The sequence below is a fragment of the Echinops telfairi genome, unplaced genomic scaffold, assembly GCF_000313985.2.
Source record: "Echinops telfairi isolate 266 unplaced genomic scaffold, ASM31398v2 ScPeMD7_19;HRSCAF=73, whole genome shotgun sequence".
Classification (NCBI taxonomy): Eukaryota; Metazoa; Chordata; class Mammalia; order Afrosoricida; family Tenrecidae; genus Echinops; species Echinops telfairi.
In genome coordinates this window covers 9870643-9884778 of record NW_022103916.1, presented here as the reverse complement: position 1 = coordinate 9884778, position 14136 = coordinate 9870643, and the positions used below count along the sequence as shown (strand labels likewise).

Below are 14136 nucleotides of genomic sequence, written 5' to 3'. Positions count from 1 at the left end.
ATGATGAGGGCAATGAATGTACAAATGTGCTTTACACAATTGATGTATGTATGGGTTGTGATAAGAGCTGTATGAGCCCTAATAAAATGATTTTTTAAAAACCGTGACATGTACCCAGCACAAAGCTAGGGTGTGAATTTCCTCAATAAAACCTCAAAGAAAGTTAAAGAACATTTTATCCAAAGCTGTATATATATTTAAAGATGTTATGCTGTTTGTAGTTTGAGATCTGGCAGACGTAGCTTGACCTTATAGGACAGGATAGAATTGCCTTTCGATTTCTGAGCTGTAACTCTTTAGAGGAATAGAAAATTCATCTTTCTCCTGAAGAGCAGCTTTTGGTTTCAAACTTCTAACCTTCCTATTAGTAGCCCAATGCTTAATCCACTACACCACCAGGGTTCCTTGTATATATAGACCTCGCTTTAACTAAACTAACTAGTAGCAAACGTTAATGTTACATGTTGGATAAAGCGAAGTTATGAGTGTATCCCATTTGTTGTTGTTAGGTGCCATCGAGTTGGTTCCAACTCACAGTGACCCCATGCATAACAGAACAAAACACCTCTCAATCCTGTGTCATCTTCACAAGGATTCTTACATTTCAATCCATCGTTGTAGCCTCTGTGTTGATCCCTATTGTCAAGTGTGCGACACTTCCAGTATTCTTCGGCAGCAGCATAATTCAAATGTATCTATTTGTCTTCAGTTTTCCTTATTCAGCATTCAGTGTTCACATGCACATGAGATTGAAAATACCATGGCTTGGGTCAGGTGCACTTTATAAAGGTCTCAAAGTAACTTCCTTGTGTTTTAACACTTTAAAGAAGTGTTGTTCAGCAGATTTACCCAATGCTGTGTATATCCCATAACGTACAATTTTCAAAAAGTTCTTAAATCAATAATCTACAGCTTCTAAAATACTTTTCCCTGGGTTGGGACAGATACCTTTTATATTTTTGCATCCTAGAATGATCAAATAATAATAGTCAAATAATAGTTTCAAATAATTGCCATAAAGGAATTAACAATCAAATTAAGAAGTTCATTGAGGCAAGAAAGGAGGGATAGGGAGAAGGACGGGAGGTGTTTATTTTCAGCCATGTGTGAGGGGGCTTAAAAATATTTATGGAGAGATTTTGTTATCTTATAATTCCATTTTTACACAATTGTTGTCAAACTCCCTCATATTTTCAGTCCTGGAATTCTCATCTTTTTAATCTAGGTAAAATGAATACAGTTTTAAAATTTTTTTAATTGAAAAATCATCTCATTCGCTGTTAGCTCATTTGGAGTTTTTGAAAGCTTTGTATTATCAGTATAAAGACTGCATGTTACAACGAAGTTATTTGAAATGTACATGCAGTTAGTAACATCATTTTTACAAGAGTTTCTGAAACTTGCTTTTGAGTGTAGAGTAGTGCAAAAGCAATGAAGAAATGATGGAGTCAGAGAACCGTTCAGAAAACGTCAAAGGGGTAGTTCATGGTGATGAAGTTTAGTACTATAATGAAATGTCCAAAAAACCTGGAGTTAGAAACCCAAAGAAGAAAAACATGCTCCACTTTTCTGGGACTGAAAGAACTGAACACAATCAAACCTTGAGTTGCAAAAAAAAAAAATGTACCTTCAACATTCAACCACTTTAGGAGGTAGCATTTGATCTAGAATCAATGGTATTGAAGAAAGACGTCCAAACTGAACTGAGGGCATTGGCCCAAACCAAGGCTTCAGGATTTGCTCCCCGCTTTGCATCCCTAGCCATTCTACAGGGGAAAATGAGACTATCTGCTCTTGAGCCTCCAAAGATTTTTGATCTCAGAAACCCAAAGGAGGCAGTTCCACTCTATTCCATATGGCTGGTATGAGTCAGAATCAACTTGATGGCAGGCAGTAGGTTTTATTTGGTTTAGGCATGGACAAAATACACATTGAGATGCTTCCGCAATCAGATGCAAACTTGTCTAGAAATACTCAATGATCTAAGTTAAATATTTTGGAAGACAGCTTCCTTGCCCACCAACTAGACCAAAAGACAGCCATTTGAACTGAATAAGGGACAATAGGGATCCTCAGTGGTGTAAAATTAGGAAAGGTGTACATCAGAATTGATGCATCATACTTTTCACCATACTTAGTCAAACTGTATACTGAGAAAATAACCCAACAAGCTGAAATGTATGATATGTACAGAAGAATGTGGCATCAAGAGTGGAGAAACGACTCATGAACAACCTGTGACATGCATATGATCCAACTTGGTTTGCTGAATGTGAAAAGGACCTGAAGCACTTACTGTTGAATATCAAAGACTATAGCCTCATGATAAAAGAAAATCCTCACAAATGGACCAATAAGCCATATCATGATAAATGGAGGAAAGATTGGAGTTGCCAAGGTTTTTATTTTACTTGGATCCACCATCAACATCCCTTGAATCAGCAATCAGGAAATCAAATTATACATATTGCATTGGACAAATATCCTGTAAGATGTTTTTAAAATCCTAGGAAGCAAAGATGAACCTTTGAGGACTAAAGTACTCTTCACTCATGCCTTGATGTGTTTCATTCGCCCTGTGTGTATACAAAAGCTGGACAAGGAATGTAAAAGACCAAAGAAGTATTGATACTTTGAATGATGATGCTGGCAAAAAATATTGATATACCATAGATTTCCAAGAAAATGAACAAATCTGTCTCGAAAGAAGTACAACCAGCATGTTCCTTAAAAGAGATCATGGGAAAACAAACAAACAAAAAAGAGAGAGATAATGTTGAGACATACCATAGTTTCGTGTACTCTGGACATGTTATCAGGAGGGACCAGTCCCTGGAGGATGGACATCATGCTCAACAGTGAAGTAGAGGATCAGTAAAAAAGAGAAACACCTTCAACAAGCTGGATTGGCTTAGTGGCCAGATTTAAGAATGATTATGAGGGTGGGACAGGACTGGACAGTATTGTTATTTTGTGCATTGAGTCACAAGTCAGAACTGACACAACAACATATAACAGCAACATTTGATTAAAAGTATGCAAGCTGATTATCACTGAGTTGTGCTGAGTTACTGTATTTGTGGATTGTGCTCATTCATTTTCCCAGTAAGTGGACTCTGAGGTAGGGATTAGCGTGCAGTAGGTTTACTGCGAAGTGCTCATGGGGCGGCGCGTTGGTGAAGCAAGATGGGGCAGAGGAAGAAGTTAGATACTATTGTCTCAAGAAAGACCTTCACTGTCCCATGAAGAAGGCTGGAGCTAGTATGACTCTTCAGAAAGAAAAAAGGCTAGCCTTTGGGTACCCGTACTCTACCCCAGGGCCAATCAGTGAATGAGGACCACCACTGATAAAGGGTGGGAACTTCTGCAAGGCATTTCTTCACTGCAGCATTCACTTATCAGGGAAGAATTCCGTTTTCATCGAATGGTGCTGATTACCTTGGTCCTGAAGGTGTATCTGGTTGGCATACCTGGCATCCATTATAGGCGTGCACATAAATGTCAGTCTTTGCGGTTTCTATCAAGTATCTGTCAGAGGACAAAAATTGCAGCATTCAATCATTCCACATTTTGTTTCCTATTGTATGCCAAAAATTGTGCTACATTTTGGGGACACACTACATTTGGGGGATACACACTATACGTGATACAATATAGACTAGGAGGTATCTCATAGCACAACGGAGATTTCAGACATAGAAGCAGACTGAAGACAACATGGATTTGCTCTTGGAGAAGGCAATACTGTCTGGGCTAGGGGAGAGTTCATTAATACCGAGTAGATTGAGGCAAACATACTTCAGAGAAAAGGGGAAACTCTTAGATTTGCATCTCTAAACTGACATTTCGAATGTAATTTCTCTCCAGGTTTATTCTTGCGAGAAAAGCCCATCGGTTTGCCAAATACTCGAAGGAAATAAGGTAAGAAGACCTTACATCTGAAAAATAAATGAAACGTTAGTTTGATATTCTGTGTATGGTACTAATAGCATTATAAGAAACCCAATAATTAATACCCTCAAAGTCACAACAAAAATATCTTTGTATTTTGCTGTGACTCTTTTGATCCATAAGCACATATTAATTTGATTTTACATATTTGTGTTCGTTTTACAATGGTTGGGAGGTTGAGTTTCTCTGCAAGATGGAGAAAATTCAGGTGGTGGAAGAGCTTCCCCTTCTAGTCCATATAACTTTGGAAAGTTCTTTGATGTGTATGGTTTCTAAGCATACCTGTCTAGGGTGTTTTACCTTGTATCAGCTTGTGCACATTAAAGTACATTTCACTTATTATCTAGGTCAGATCATTAGTATTCCCTTTCGTGAGACCTTCCTAGTCTAAGGCAGTTATTTTAGGAATAGGACTTTTCTTTCATTTCTCCTTTCTTTCTGTCCTACTGTATTTGTCCTATTGTGTCTTCTAAAACTTCAACAGAAGAAACTCGTACTTGGTAGGGTAAGTCTTTTACCATCAGAGTTATTTAGTTGTGGGAGCAATGTCTCTGGGAAGTTCCAGGCCTTTCCTAGTTTAGAGTAAACCCTAAATGCTTTGTGAGTTAACTTTTGAAGAATATTAATATACCCAAGAGTCCCTGGTGATGTAAACGGTTAATGTACTTGGCTCCTAATAGAAAGGGTACAACACATTTTCTCTGCTCATAATAATGTAAAACTAGAAATCAATAACTAAACAAAGAAAATACTATGGAAACTGAGAAACATTTTACCATAAAGCTATTGAGTAATTAAAAAAATTGAAAGCGAAACTTAGAAATTCCTAGACTCAAAGGAGAATGAAAGCACAACATACCAAAACCTTTGTGGCTCAGCATAAGCATTGTTTAGAGCAGTATTTACAGAAATAAAGGTACAAATCAGAAAAGAAGAAAGCACCAAGGTCTTAGTCGTACCAAAAAAGAAAGTAATAAAGAGCAGGAAAAGAAGTCCATAGTTGCCAAAAGAAAGGAAATAATAAAGACCAGAGCAAGAAATAAATAAAATAGAAGACAATAAAAACATTTGAAGTAAGTTAGATAGCAAATGTATTAGCAGGCCCTTGCCTTGATAGTTACTTTGATGATTTTGCAAGTCAGGAAAAGACTACAGAACCAGTTCCCACATTTGCACATAGATTTGTTTTTCCAGCTGCTGTGGGACTAGATGTCAGGAAGGGAACTGTCTTAATGCTCGCCTACTCACACAACAGAGGAGGAATTTGTGGACAGGGAGTGGTTTGTCTGAGGATCCACTGCTGAATTGTTGCAAAGCCGTGTCCCCCTCTCATGCACATGCTTTCTTTGCATCACTTCAAACTTGACATTTTCTTTTGTATTGTCTGCATTTAACAGTAAAGTAAATACCAGCCTGGATATAGACACTGGTTATGATTCTACACAGTATCCCGAACTTCTCAAAAGCTCTTAGAACTCTCAGTATGACATAGCAGCAGTTCCCAGAATTGACTTCATCAGAATCTCCCAAGGACGCTTTTGTTTTCTAATGAGAAAAATCTGTACTTTATATTCCTTTTAAGTTTGTATTCCCTAGATTGCTAGAGAAATTAAGGTCTTTTTCATATGTTAATTTTCCACTTCAGTAACTTCAAATTGTCCTTTTATATACTCTTTGCCCATTTTTCTTTTCCTTTTAAAACTATGGAACACCATGAATGTGTATGTCATCCCTGTTCAGGAGTCATGCTAATCTTTTCCGTGTGATTTCAGTTTTATTTGGCACTGCCAAAGCAAGGACCCAAAGGAAATTTTGAAAATACATTTTTTGTAGATTATGGGATTGAGTCTGAATATTTTTATTTGTTAATAACCTTTTAAGGGACTTGTGATAAGATTTAGAGACAATGGTAAATTCAACCTTGGAGTATTTGCATGGTGACCCTTTTTGGTCCTTGTACAAAATACGTTGTTGTATTTTCAGAGTCAATCTAATCAACTAATGCATTGCTCCAAAATCCTTCCTTTATGTATCTTTTTCAAAACTTGGATTTTAAAGGGAAAGGGAAAATGATTTCTTGACATATTTGTGTAAACTTGCCCTTGACTTACCTGATATTGTTAAATATATTAAATATTGACTTATATTTCTATTATATGGTAACTGGTTTTACTATTTGTGAATGAAAAATTAAATATAGTATAGGTAAATATTGATTGCATTTTAGGCTTAGGCTGTTTTTAATAAACACTTCATGACCATATGCAAATAAGTTTAGCATCATTAAGCTTTTTAGAATGATTATTAATAATTTTATTTTCTAATTGATTCACATCTTTTAATGATTCCTCTAATACCCATATATAGTAGGTTAGAGTCAGTCATCTCACTGTAGTGTAGGAAAAAGAGTACCATACTAGGCCAGAGATGGATTTTGATTTCACAGGTATTTGCTACACAGCTGCTATGTGCAGGATATTCAGAATACTAAACCCTAAGAAAGTTGTGTGATAGTGTATCAAGAGTAGCAGCTGTCTCTCCCTTAAAACCTTTCACAATAAGATTGTAGCAGTAATCAACACTTTATAATTTCATTTCCTTCTCCTAACATATTATTTCTCTATCCTTAAGAATTTCTGCAAGTTATGGAAATTAAGTGAAGATTTGGGTAAAATTATATGATCATACTCTGTTCTATATTAGTTAGAGAAATTGAAGCAATGCTTTAAAAACATTTGCTAATATAATTGTCAACATAAAACTTTACATTCTTAAACATATTTATTTTATTTCTAATAAGCTTGATTCCCCTCCCCCTGCACATTTGTTAGCCTTCTTTTCCAGCTTTATCCTTGTTTACAGATTTAAATTAAACCTTTGCCACTTTTTTTTAGCAAATATTAGCCTTTAACAAATATTTTGGAGCACTTTTGATATTTAAACTATATTAAGACTGAAGAAAGTAAGTATGAAAAGTCTATATTATAACTAGATCAGTGTGAACCTGTTCAAACTAATCTGGAAATAATAGAACCATTAATTTCTGAAACAGATGATTTCAATGAATTAGAACATTTTTAACCAAGAGTAATTGTCCCAACTTCCCCACCCCTAATTCAACTAGGCTAAAATAAAACTTCATAACACACAGACACACAGGAGAGAGAGAATGGGATAGAGGGGGTGGGGAGGGGTTGTGAGTTTAAGGTGTATCTTGTTTCAAGATGGGAATGGGAAACACAGGGAATCTAGGACAGATGAACCCCTCAGGACCAGTGGTGACAGTGGCGATACCTGGAGGAAAGGGGGTGTAGAAAGGAGGAATTGATCATCTACATATAACCTCCTCTCTGGGGGTTGGGCAACAGAAGGGTGGGTGAAGGGAGACGCCAGACAGTGTAAGACAAGATATAATAATAATTTATAAATTATTAAGGGTTCATGAGGGAGGGGGGAGCGGGAGGGAAAAAAGGAAAATGAGGAGCTAATTCCAGGAACCCAAGTGGAAAGCGAATTTCGAGAATGATGAGGGCAACAAATATATAAGTGTACTTTACACAATTGATGTATGCATGGATGCATGGATTGTGATGAATTGTATGAGCCCCAATAAAATGATTAAAAAATAAAATAAAATAAAGCAAGAAAAAAAGAGCTTAGATAAGATACTGATGTTTAAGACCCAATATGTGTCTGTTCTGTGCTACTATTTAAATGATGAATGAGGAGAAGCAGCAAAGACTGTGTTCAAGGTAGCATCACCTAACATCTACCCCTCAACTGAATGCCCTTTGGGGTATTGTGCTCCAGAGACCATTCTGTCAAGTGCAAGATTATTAAACTTCTTGATATGGTTGAACTAGTGAATTCTATGATATGTGATATATGTGCCAATAAAACGGTTTTTAAAATTACTAAACTGTGTTGACCTAAGTCCTCTCCCAGCATGATATATTGGACCCTGTGTTTAAAAGATTGAATGAGCTTAGGATGTTCGTAGATATGTGGGAGCTTCAAAAAATTCAAGGAAAAATTCCATTATCTTTTAACTCTATTTTTCCATGAACTTTTTTTTTTCATTTAAGGAAATGTTTTATTTCCAACATTTTAAAAGCAGGACAGATGAGCTGACACAGACCAACTTAAACCTCTTAGAGAATCTAAAGCCAATGATGATTATAAATCTTAGAATTCATGTTAGTTAAGGAAGTGATTCCATTGGTAATTTGTCTCCATTTTTTAATGTGCTTGCATGATATAATTAAAAACTCACTATGCAACTCACTTTACAAAAGCAAAACATATCAATTACATCTATTTATGTAGTGAACTAGTAGGTCAAGTGAAACAAAATCAGTTATTGAGTCAATTCTGACTTACAGTAACCCTATATATAGGATTTCCCAGGCTATAAATCTTTTTAAAAATTTTTTTAGCAGTTTTACTGACATATAATCCACACATCACACAATTAAATGGTTAAATATATTAAAAAGAATTGTGCAATCATCACCACAATTTTACAATATTTACTTCATTCGTGAATTCATTATTAGCTCCCCATTTCTCACCAACATCCCCTGCCATAACCTTAAGAAACTATTAATCCAGTTACTATCTATAAATTTACCTATTCTGGATTTCATATAAGGAAAAACATACCCCCCAAAAGCTCCAAATAAAACGGAAAAGCTCAGTCAAAAAGAAAAGAATTAAAAAATATATAGAACAAATTTAAAATGGTTCCAAAGAGAGAACAAATGATAAGGTATTACAGCTTAACCTAACTACATCTGCATGATTCACTACCCAATTCACTCTGATAATAAGGCTATTTCATCCACTCTGTCTAATAGCAATGCTGTTCACATCCCTTGCCAATAGTCACGGGAGATTCCCCAGAATCTTAACCCTCAGGAGGACTGTGCAAGTGGATTTTGGGCTTTCACTGTCATCTATAGCATTCTGCAAATCCAGTTTTCAGAATTGAATTTCTAATAAGGTTTCCTCCTCTGCTCTTGGATTTTATTATTTACATTCCTTGGATCACACAGGCTGGTGTGTTGCTTCCATGTGGACTTCGCTGACACTTCATTTAGACAACTACTTGTTTTAAGACAACTCTTTAAGGCCCAAGATGCCATTTTTTCTTATAGTCTGGTACAATCCAAATTCTTCACCACACTTTGCAATAGCACCCATATTTTTAGTATTCTCTTCATGAGGACAAGTATTGAGTAGGGCCATGTCATAAGAACACATTGTTCTTAGAATAGGGCTACGGTTAAATAGAAGCCCCGGATCCATTCTTATTATCTATGGTTTACATATGCTCCTGGCCTACATGAGAGACATTGTTGTCAAAGGCTCACTGCCACTGAGTCAATGCCAACTCATAGTGACCCTATAGGACAGGGTGGGCATGCTCTGTTAGTGTCCAAGCCTGTAATGCTTTATGGGAGTAGAAAGCTCCATCTTTCTCCCTCAGAGCAGCTGGTAGTTTTAAACTGCTAGCATGGCAGTTAGCAGCCCAATGCATATTTAACCAGTGGTACAGAATTTAAAATACTGTTGAGAAAAGATGAAAAAAAGTATGTATAGGACAGTTTTTTAGTCTAAAATACATGGATTGTTGGCTTGTATAGATTAAAAACTTAATGTTTACACAAACATTTGAAGGTTGGAGATAGGGTAAAACATTTAATAATGCTCATTCATAAATGTAGAACCATGACTGCTGGACTATGATATATCATACAAAAAACAAAGAGCATGAAAATAACAGATATATGTGTCATTTATTGAACACCCTCAATGCAAGAGATCCGAACCAAAGTTCAATGACTTCCAAATCCATACCCTTGGGATAGTAGTAATCATCTGCTTTTTCTCACACTAGGGCTTTTCAGCCTTAAGTCCAATGGAGTATTTCAGTTCCTTTAATCTGCTACAAGTGTGTTTAAAGTAAAGTCCAGTTTGCTTAGTGAAGTTTCTAAATCAGACCTTTCTGTGTGGCCTATGTAGGATGCACCTTGGAAAAAGAGTCTAAACGTCCCAGTTGTCTATAACATGTGGCTGGATCGATACTCAATCAAAAATGTCCTATTAGGAACATATTCCAAGAACTTTTTGAAGCCCCTTCATATTGAGAATTAGTTTTAGGGTATTTTAAAGACTCTCACCTTCATATGTACTGTACGTTTATAAAATTCCTTGGAATCTACAGATTTGAGAAAGTGACTTAGAATTAATTCTTAAAACTAAGTTTATTTCATCTCCTTTATCTGATATCAATATCAGATAAATATCAATATCTGATATCACATTGGGTAGTGGAAGAGGCATAATATAAAAAATAATCAAATCATTGACTGAAAAATCATACAGGGTTAATTTGAGTGCAGAAATATGTGCAACGGGAGGTTTTGTGTAATTAGAAGGCCATTAATTTAAAATTTTCCTCAATAAATTTGTTCTGTGGCAGTGTATGTGCTCTATTATTTCGTTAACATTTATATCTTGCTATTCTTTCTCACAGAAAGAGGAAGATCTGTGAACTGTATGCCAAAGTTCTAGGATCTCAGGAAGCCCTGCATGTAAGAAACTGGCAGTTTTACTCACTAATAGATTCTAGTCTGCTTGAAGTGGTAAAGTAAGACAAGTGTCTGGTTTCCTGATCATCTACCTTACGAAGAGGGTCTGACTGAATATGCTTAAATTGAAGGTTTAACTGCAGCTATTGTAAAAGGCTGATGACATGCACCTAGTTTCTGATGATGAGGTTCCATTGGGATAGCATGATAACCGGATAACCTGCAGGCAATTGTAATTAGTGTTTGGAGCTGTATTTATTATCTCAAGGGTGGTAAGTTGAGTCCCCCAAACAGAGAATTTGCCCTCCTGTCAGTGTCAACTTCCAGCTGCAAAATAAAACCCCAGATACAATATCATTCGCTCTTGAAGGCACATAGACCATGACAAGATGGACTGAATCTAATTTATTTTTCCCTCTGTAGACTCAGTTCACAGCCCATTTAAGGAATTTAACTGTTTTCATTTCACTACTGAAAGAAATTATGAGAATGAAGTTAATTCTAAAGAGCCTACTAGATGGCTGTGGGGCCGTTTCAGGGCATTATCTATGAACCATTCAAATAATAAACCTTCAAAATATGTTAGGGAAATGAAAGAAGACTCTCAATGTCCTTTAGGAAACATTTTTCATTTTGCTCACTTTTAAGCAGGATTACCTTCATTCATTTTCCCAGCTTAGAGAAGTGCTTAATTTCTATTTCCTTTTCCCCACTCCCCATCCCCACCCCTTTCCCCAGGAGTGATTTCTGGATAGATGGGGAAGTACATTTTGTTCATGGGACTTCTTGTTTCTGTCTAAAGGCTTTATAGTCTGAATAGAAGTGTCCTCTCTTCCAGATAATGGTATACTTTGTTTCTCTTCTACACAAGAGGTTGAAGAAAATAAAATTCTGCCCCCTCTTATCACTTGGTATTTTATAAAGGCCCTTACTTGGTACTATGATGTTTCTTTTCAATGAGTTGAATGATTTTATGTTTTTCCCTTGAAATTGTCTTCCTGCTCACCTGCAGCCTGTACACTATGAAGAGAAGAATTGGTGTGAGGAACAATATTCCGGGGGTTGCTACACGGCTTATTTTCCCCCTGGGATAATGACACAATATGGAAGGTACTACCAAACTACTTGACTAACTAATAAAAGCCATGAACCAAACTTAAAAGATTTTCAACACTCAATGAACATTGTATAAATACTCTCATTTCTGTTTTCTGATCAGCAATAGACAAGGGTAAGAATTCCTGAATTGGAGAAAAGGGTGACATTAGGTTGAGATGAAGATGGATGGGGTAAGGATGTTTACCTTGTAAGATTTCAGAAAGCTAGTGTGCAGAGAGGTTAGAAGACTCATCCAAGAAAGTAAGATGGTCCAGTTGCCTATTCAACCTAGCCCTTGATTATCTTTTCCAAGACGGTCCATAATTCTCTGTTCTCATCCAGCCCCCCAGGTAAATGTATAGACGCTAACAGTATGATACAAAGGTTGTTTGAATGGAGACACACTTTAAAACCCTCAGATACCTCTTTGCCACAAGTGAAAGTTATTCCTTCCTCTGCCTCCACTCCCCCTCCAGGTTCTCCCACACTGGGAAGGTTTCCAGTGCTGGGGTCGGTAGCTGTGATTTCATGAAAAATGCAGTTCTCATCAGGACACGACCTGGCCCAGTGTAGGGAACAAAATGGACATCTAATAGGAAATCCCCAGCAAATAAATATGATTATAGACTTCATGCATATGCTTATATTTACAATTCTGACTGGCTTGGAAACACTCAAGCCTTATTCCCTTTGGCTTGACAGTTCAGACCCTTGGGTGCAGGCCCAGGATACAGGAAGCAGATTTTCACCGTTGGTTAAACTTTTGAAATGTTTCAAAAATAATTTCCCTGTCTTCTGGGTGATCAAAGAGAACAGTAATTGATACATTTGTCTGGCCCTATCAAGGATAATTCGCCAGCCTGTGGGAAAGATTTACTTCGCTGGTACCGAGACAGCCACACAATGGAGTGGATATATGGAAGGAGCAGTAGAGGCCGGGGAAAGGGCAGCTAGAGAGGTAAGGAGGAAGCCAAATCCCTCTTTCTTCTGAGTCATAGCACCGCTACTACAATATGGTCTTTCTAGTTCTTGACCCTGATAGAATCTGTCTATTCCTGCATACCTCATTCATGTCTAGCAGAGCCTTGTATCGGTCAAAAATATAGAATCTTATTTTATAATGCTATATGATCACTTTCTTTCAGGTCTTGAATTCTTTGGGGAAGGTGGCAAAGAAAGACATCTGGATCCATGAACCTGACTCAGTGGTATGATTGATGGCCCCTTCTCCATAGACCAGTGTTACTGTTACATGCCACCCAGTCGGATCCAACTCATAGTGACCTTATGTACAACAGAACAAAAAACACTGCTCAGTCCAGCGCCAGCCTCACAGTTGTTTCCATGTTTGAGCCTATTGTTGCAGCCATGGTGTCAATCCATGTCATTAAAGGCCTCCCTCTTTTTCACTACCTCTCTACTTTACTAAACATAATATCCTCCTCTATGGGTTGGTCTCTGCTGGTGACATGTCCATAGTATGCAAGACAAAGTTTCACCATGCTTGCATTTAAGGAGCACTCTGGCCATACATCTTCCAAGACACATCAGTTTATCCTTTTAGCCGTCCAAGGTACTTTCAATATTCTTCAGCACCACAATTCACATGCATTGATTCTTCTTTGGTCTTCCTTGTTCAGTTTCCAGCTTTCACATGTATATGAGGCAATTGAAAAGACCACGGCTTGGGTCAAGTGCACTGTAGTCCTCAAAGTGACGTCCTTGCTTAAACCAGTAGCCACATATAAAACTCCTATTTCATATCTCTTCTGCCTGCTTGTGATTTAACTATAAGCCCAGCTATGCAGGGGATATCCCTTTGCATATTTCTACAGATGTTTCAGTCCTCCTTGTCGATGCAGGAGATTTCTACTAATTCAATGTTTACTCCCCTAGGATGTACCATCTGTGGAAATCACTCATTCCTTCTGGGAAAGGAACCTACCATCTGTGAGTGGCTTACTGAAGTTCATTGGGTTTTCAGCATCAGTAACTGCCATGTGGATTGTGATAAACAAGTGCAAGATGCTACACAGACCCTAAAGAATTAACTTCATGCTTTCTGCTGCTTTTTCACTGGCATAATCAAATGGAAAATCAAGAGCTGCTCATTGGTCCATCTTTAAATGCCCTAGATTTAATCCATCCGTTTAGTTTCCATCCATGTTAAAGTAAAATCAGCCCAAAGAATCACCTAACTCTTTTCAGTAAGACCAAGTTACATCTTGCATGCCTGTGTGGAATAACCTGTGTTGATTGATCGAATAAAACCTTTCAGCATCGCTCCAATTCCTGAAGTTAAAGTGTTCTGTTTTTTCTCTGTCAATATAGAATACCTAATGATTTCAGAAATAAAGCATTGAGCTTTTTGTCTATAGCGATTGAATAGGTTTAAAGGCCCAGACTGTGAGTGTTTTTCTAATCCTTAGGAAATGGTGTGAAGTGCAAAAGTACAGAGCTGGGAGGCTGAGAGCTTGCTGGGTTGAACACACCC

General features: G+C 37.2%; 1 protein-coding gene and 1 pseudogene across 1 annotated transcript in view; one reads left to right on the top strand and one right to left on the bottom strand.

Moving 5' to 3' along the window:
* Positions 1–13931, top strand: part of MAOA (monoamine oxidase A) — a gene marked incomplete at its 5' end in the record, with an annotated part of 55546 nt that extends 41615 nt beyond the window's left edge. Inside the window, 6 exons of the mRNA XM_004713227.2 lie at positions 3868–3921; positions 10490–10547; positions 11557–11654; positions 12489–12600; positions 12788–12850; positions 13539–13931. Of these exons, the coding sequence (XP_004713284.1) occupies positions 3868–3921; positions 10490–10547; positions 11557–11654; positions 12489–12600; positions 12788–12850; positions 13539–13685 (532 nt within the window). The remainder of the gene's footprint in view (positions 1–3867; positions 3922–10489; positions 10548–11556; positions 11655–12488; positions 12601–12787; positions 12851–13538) is intronic.
* LOC115869014 lies at positions 5649–5748 on the bottom strand (annotated as a pseudogene).
* Positions 13932–14136: the final 205 nt, after the last annotated feature.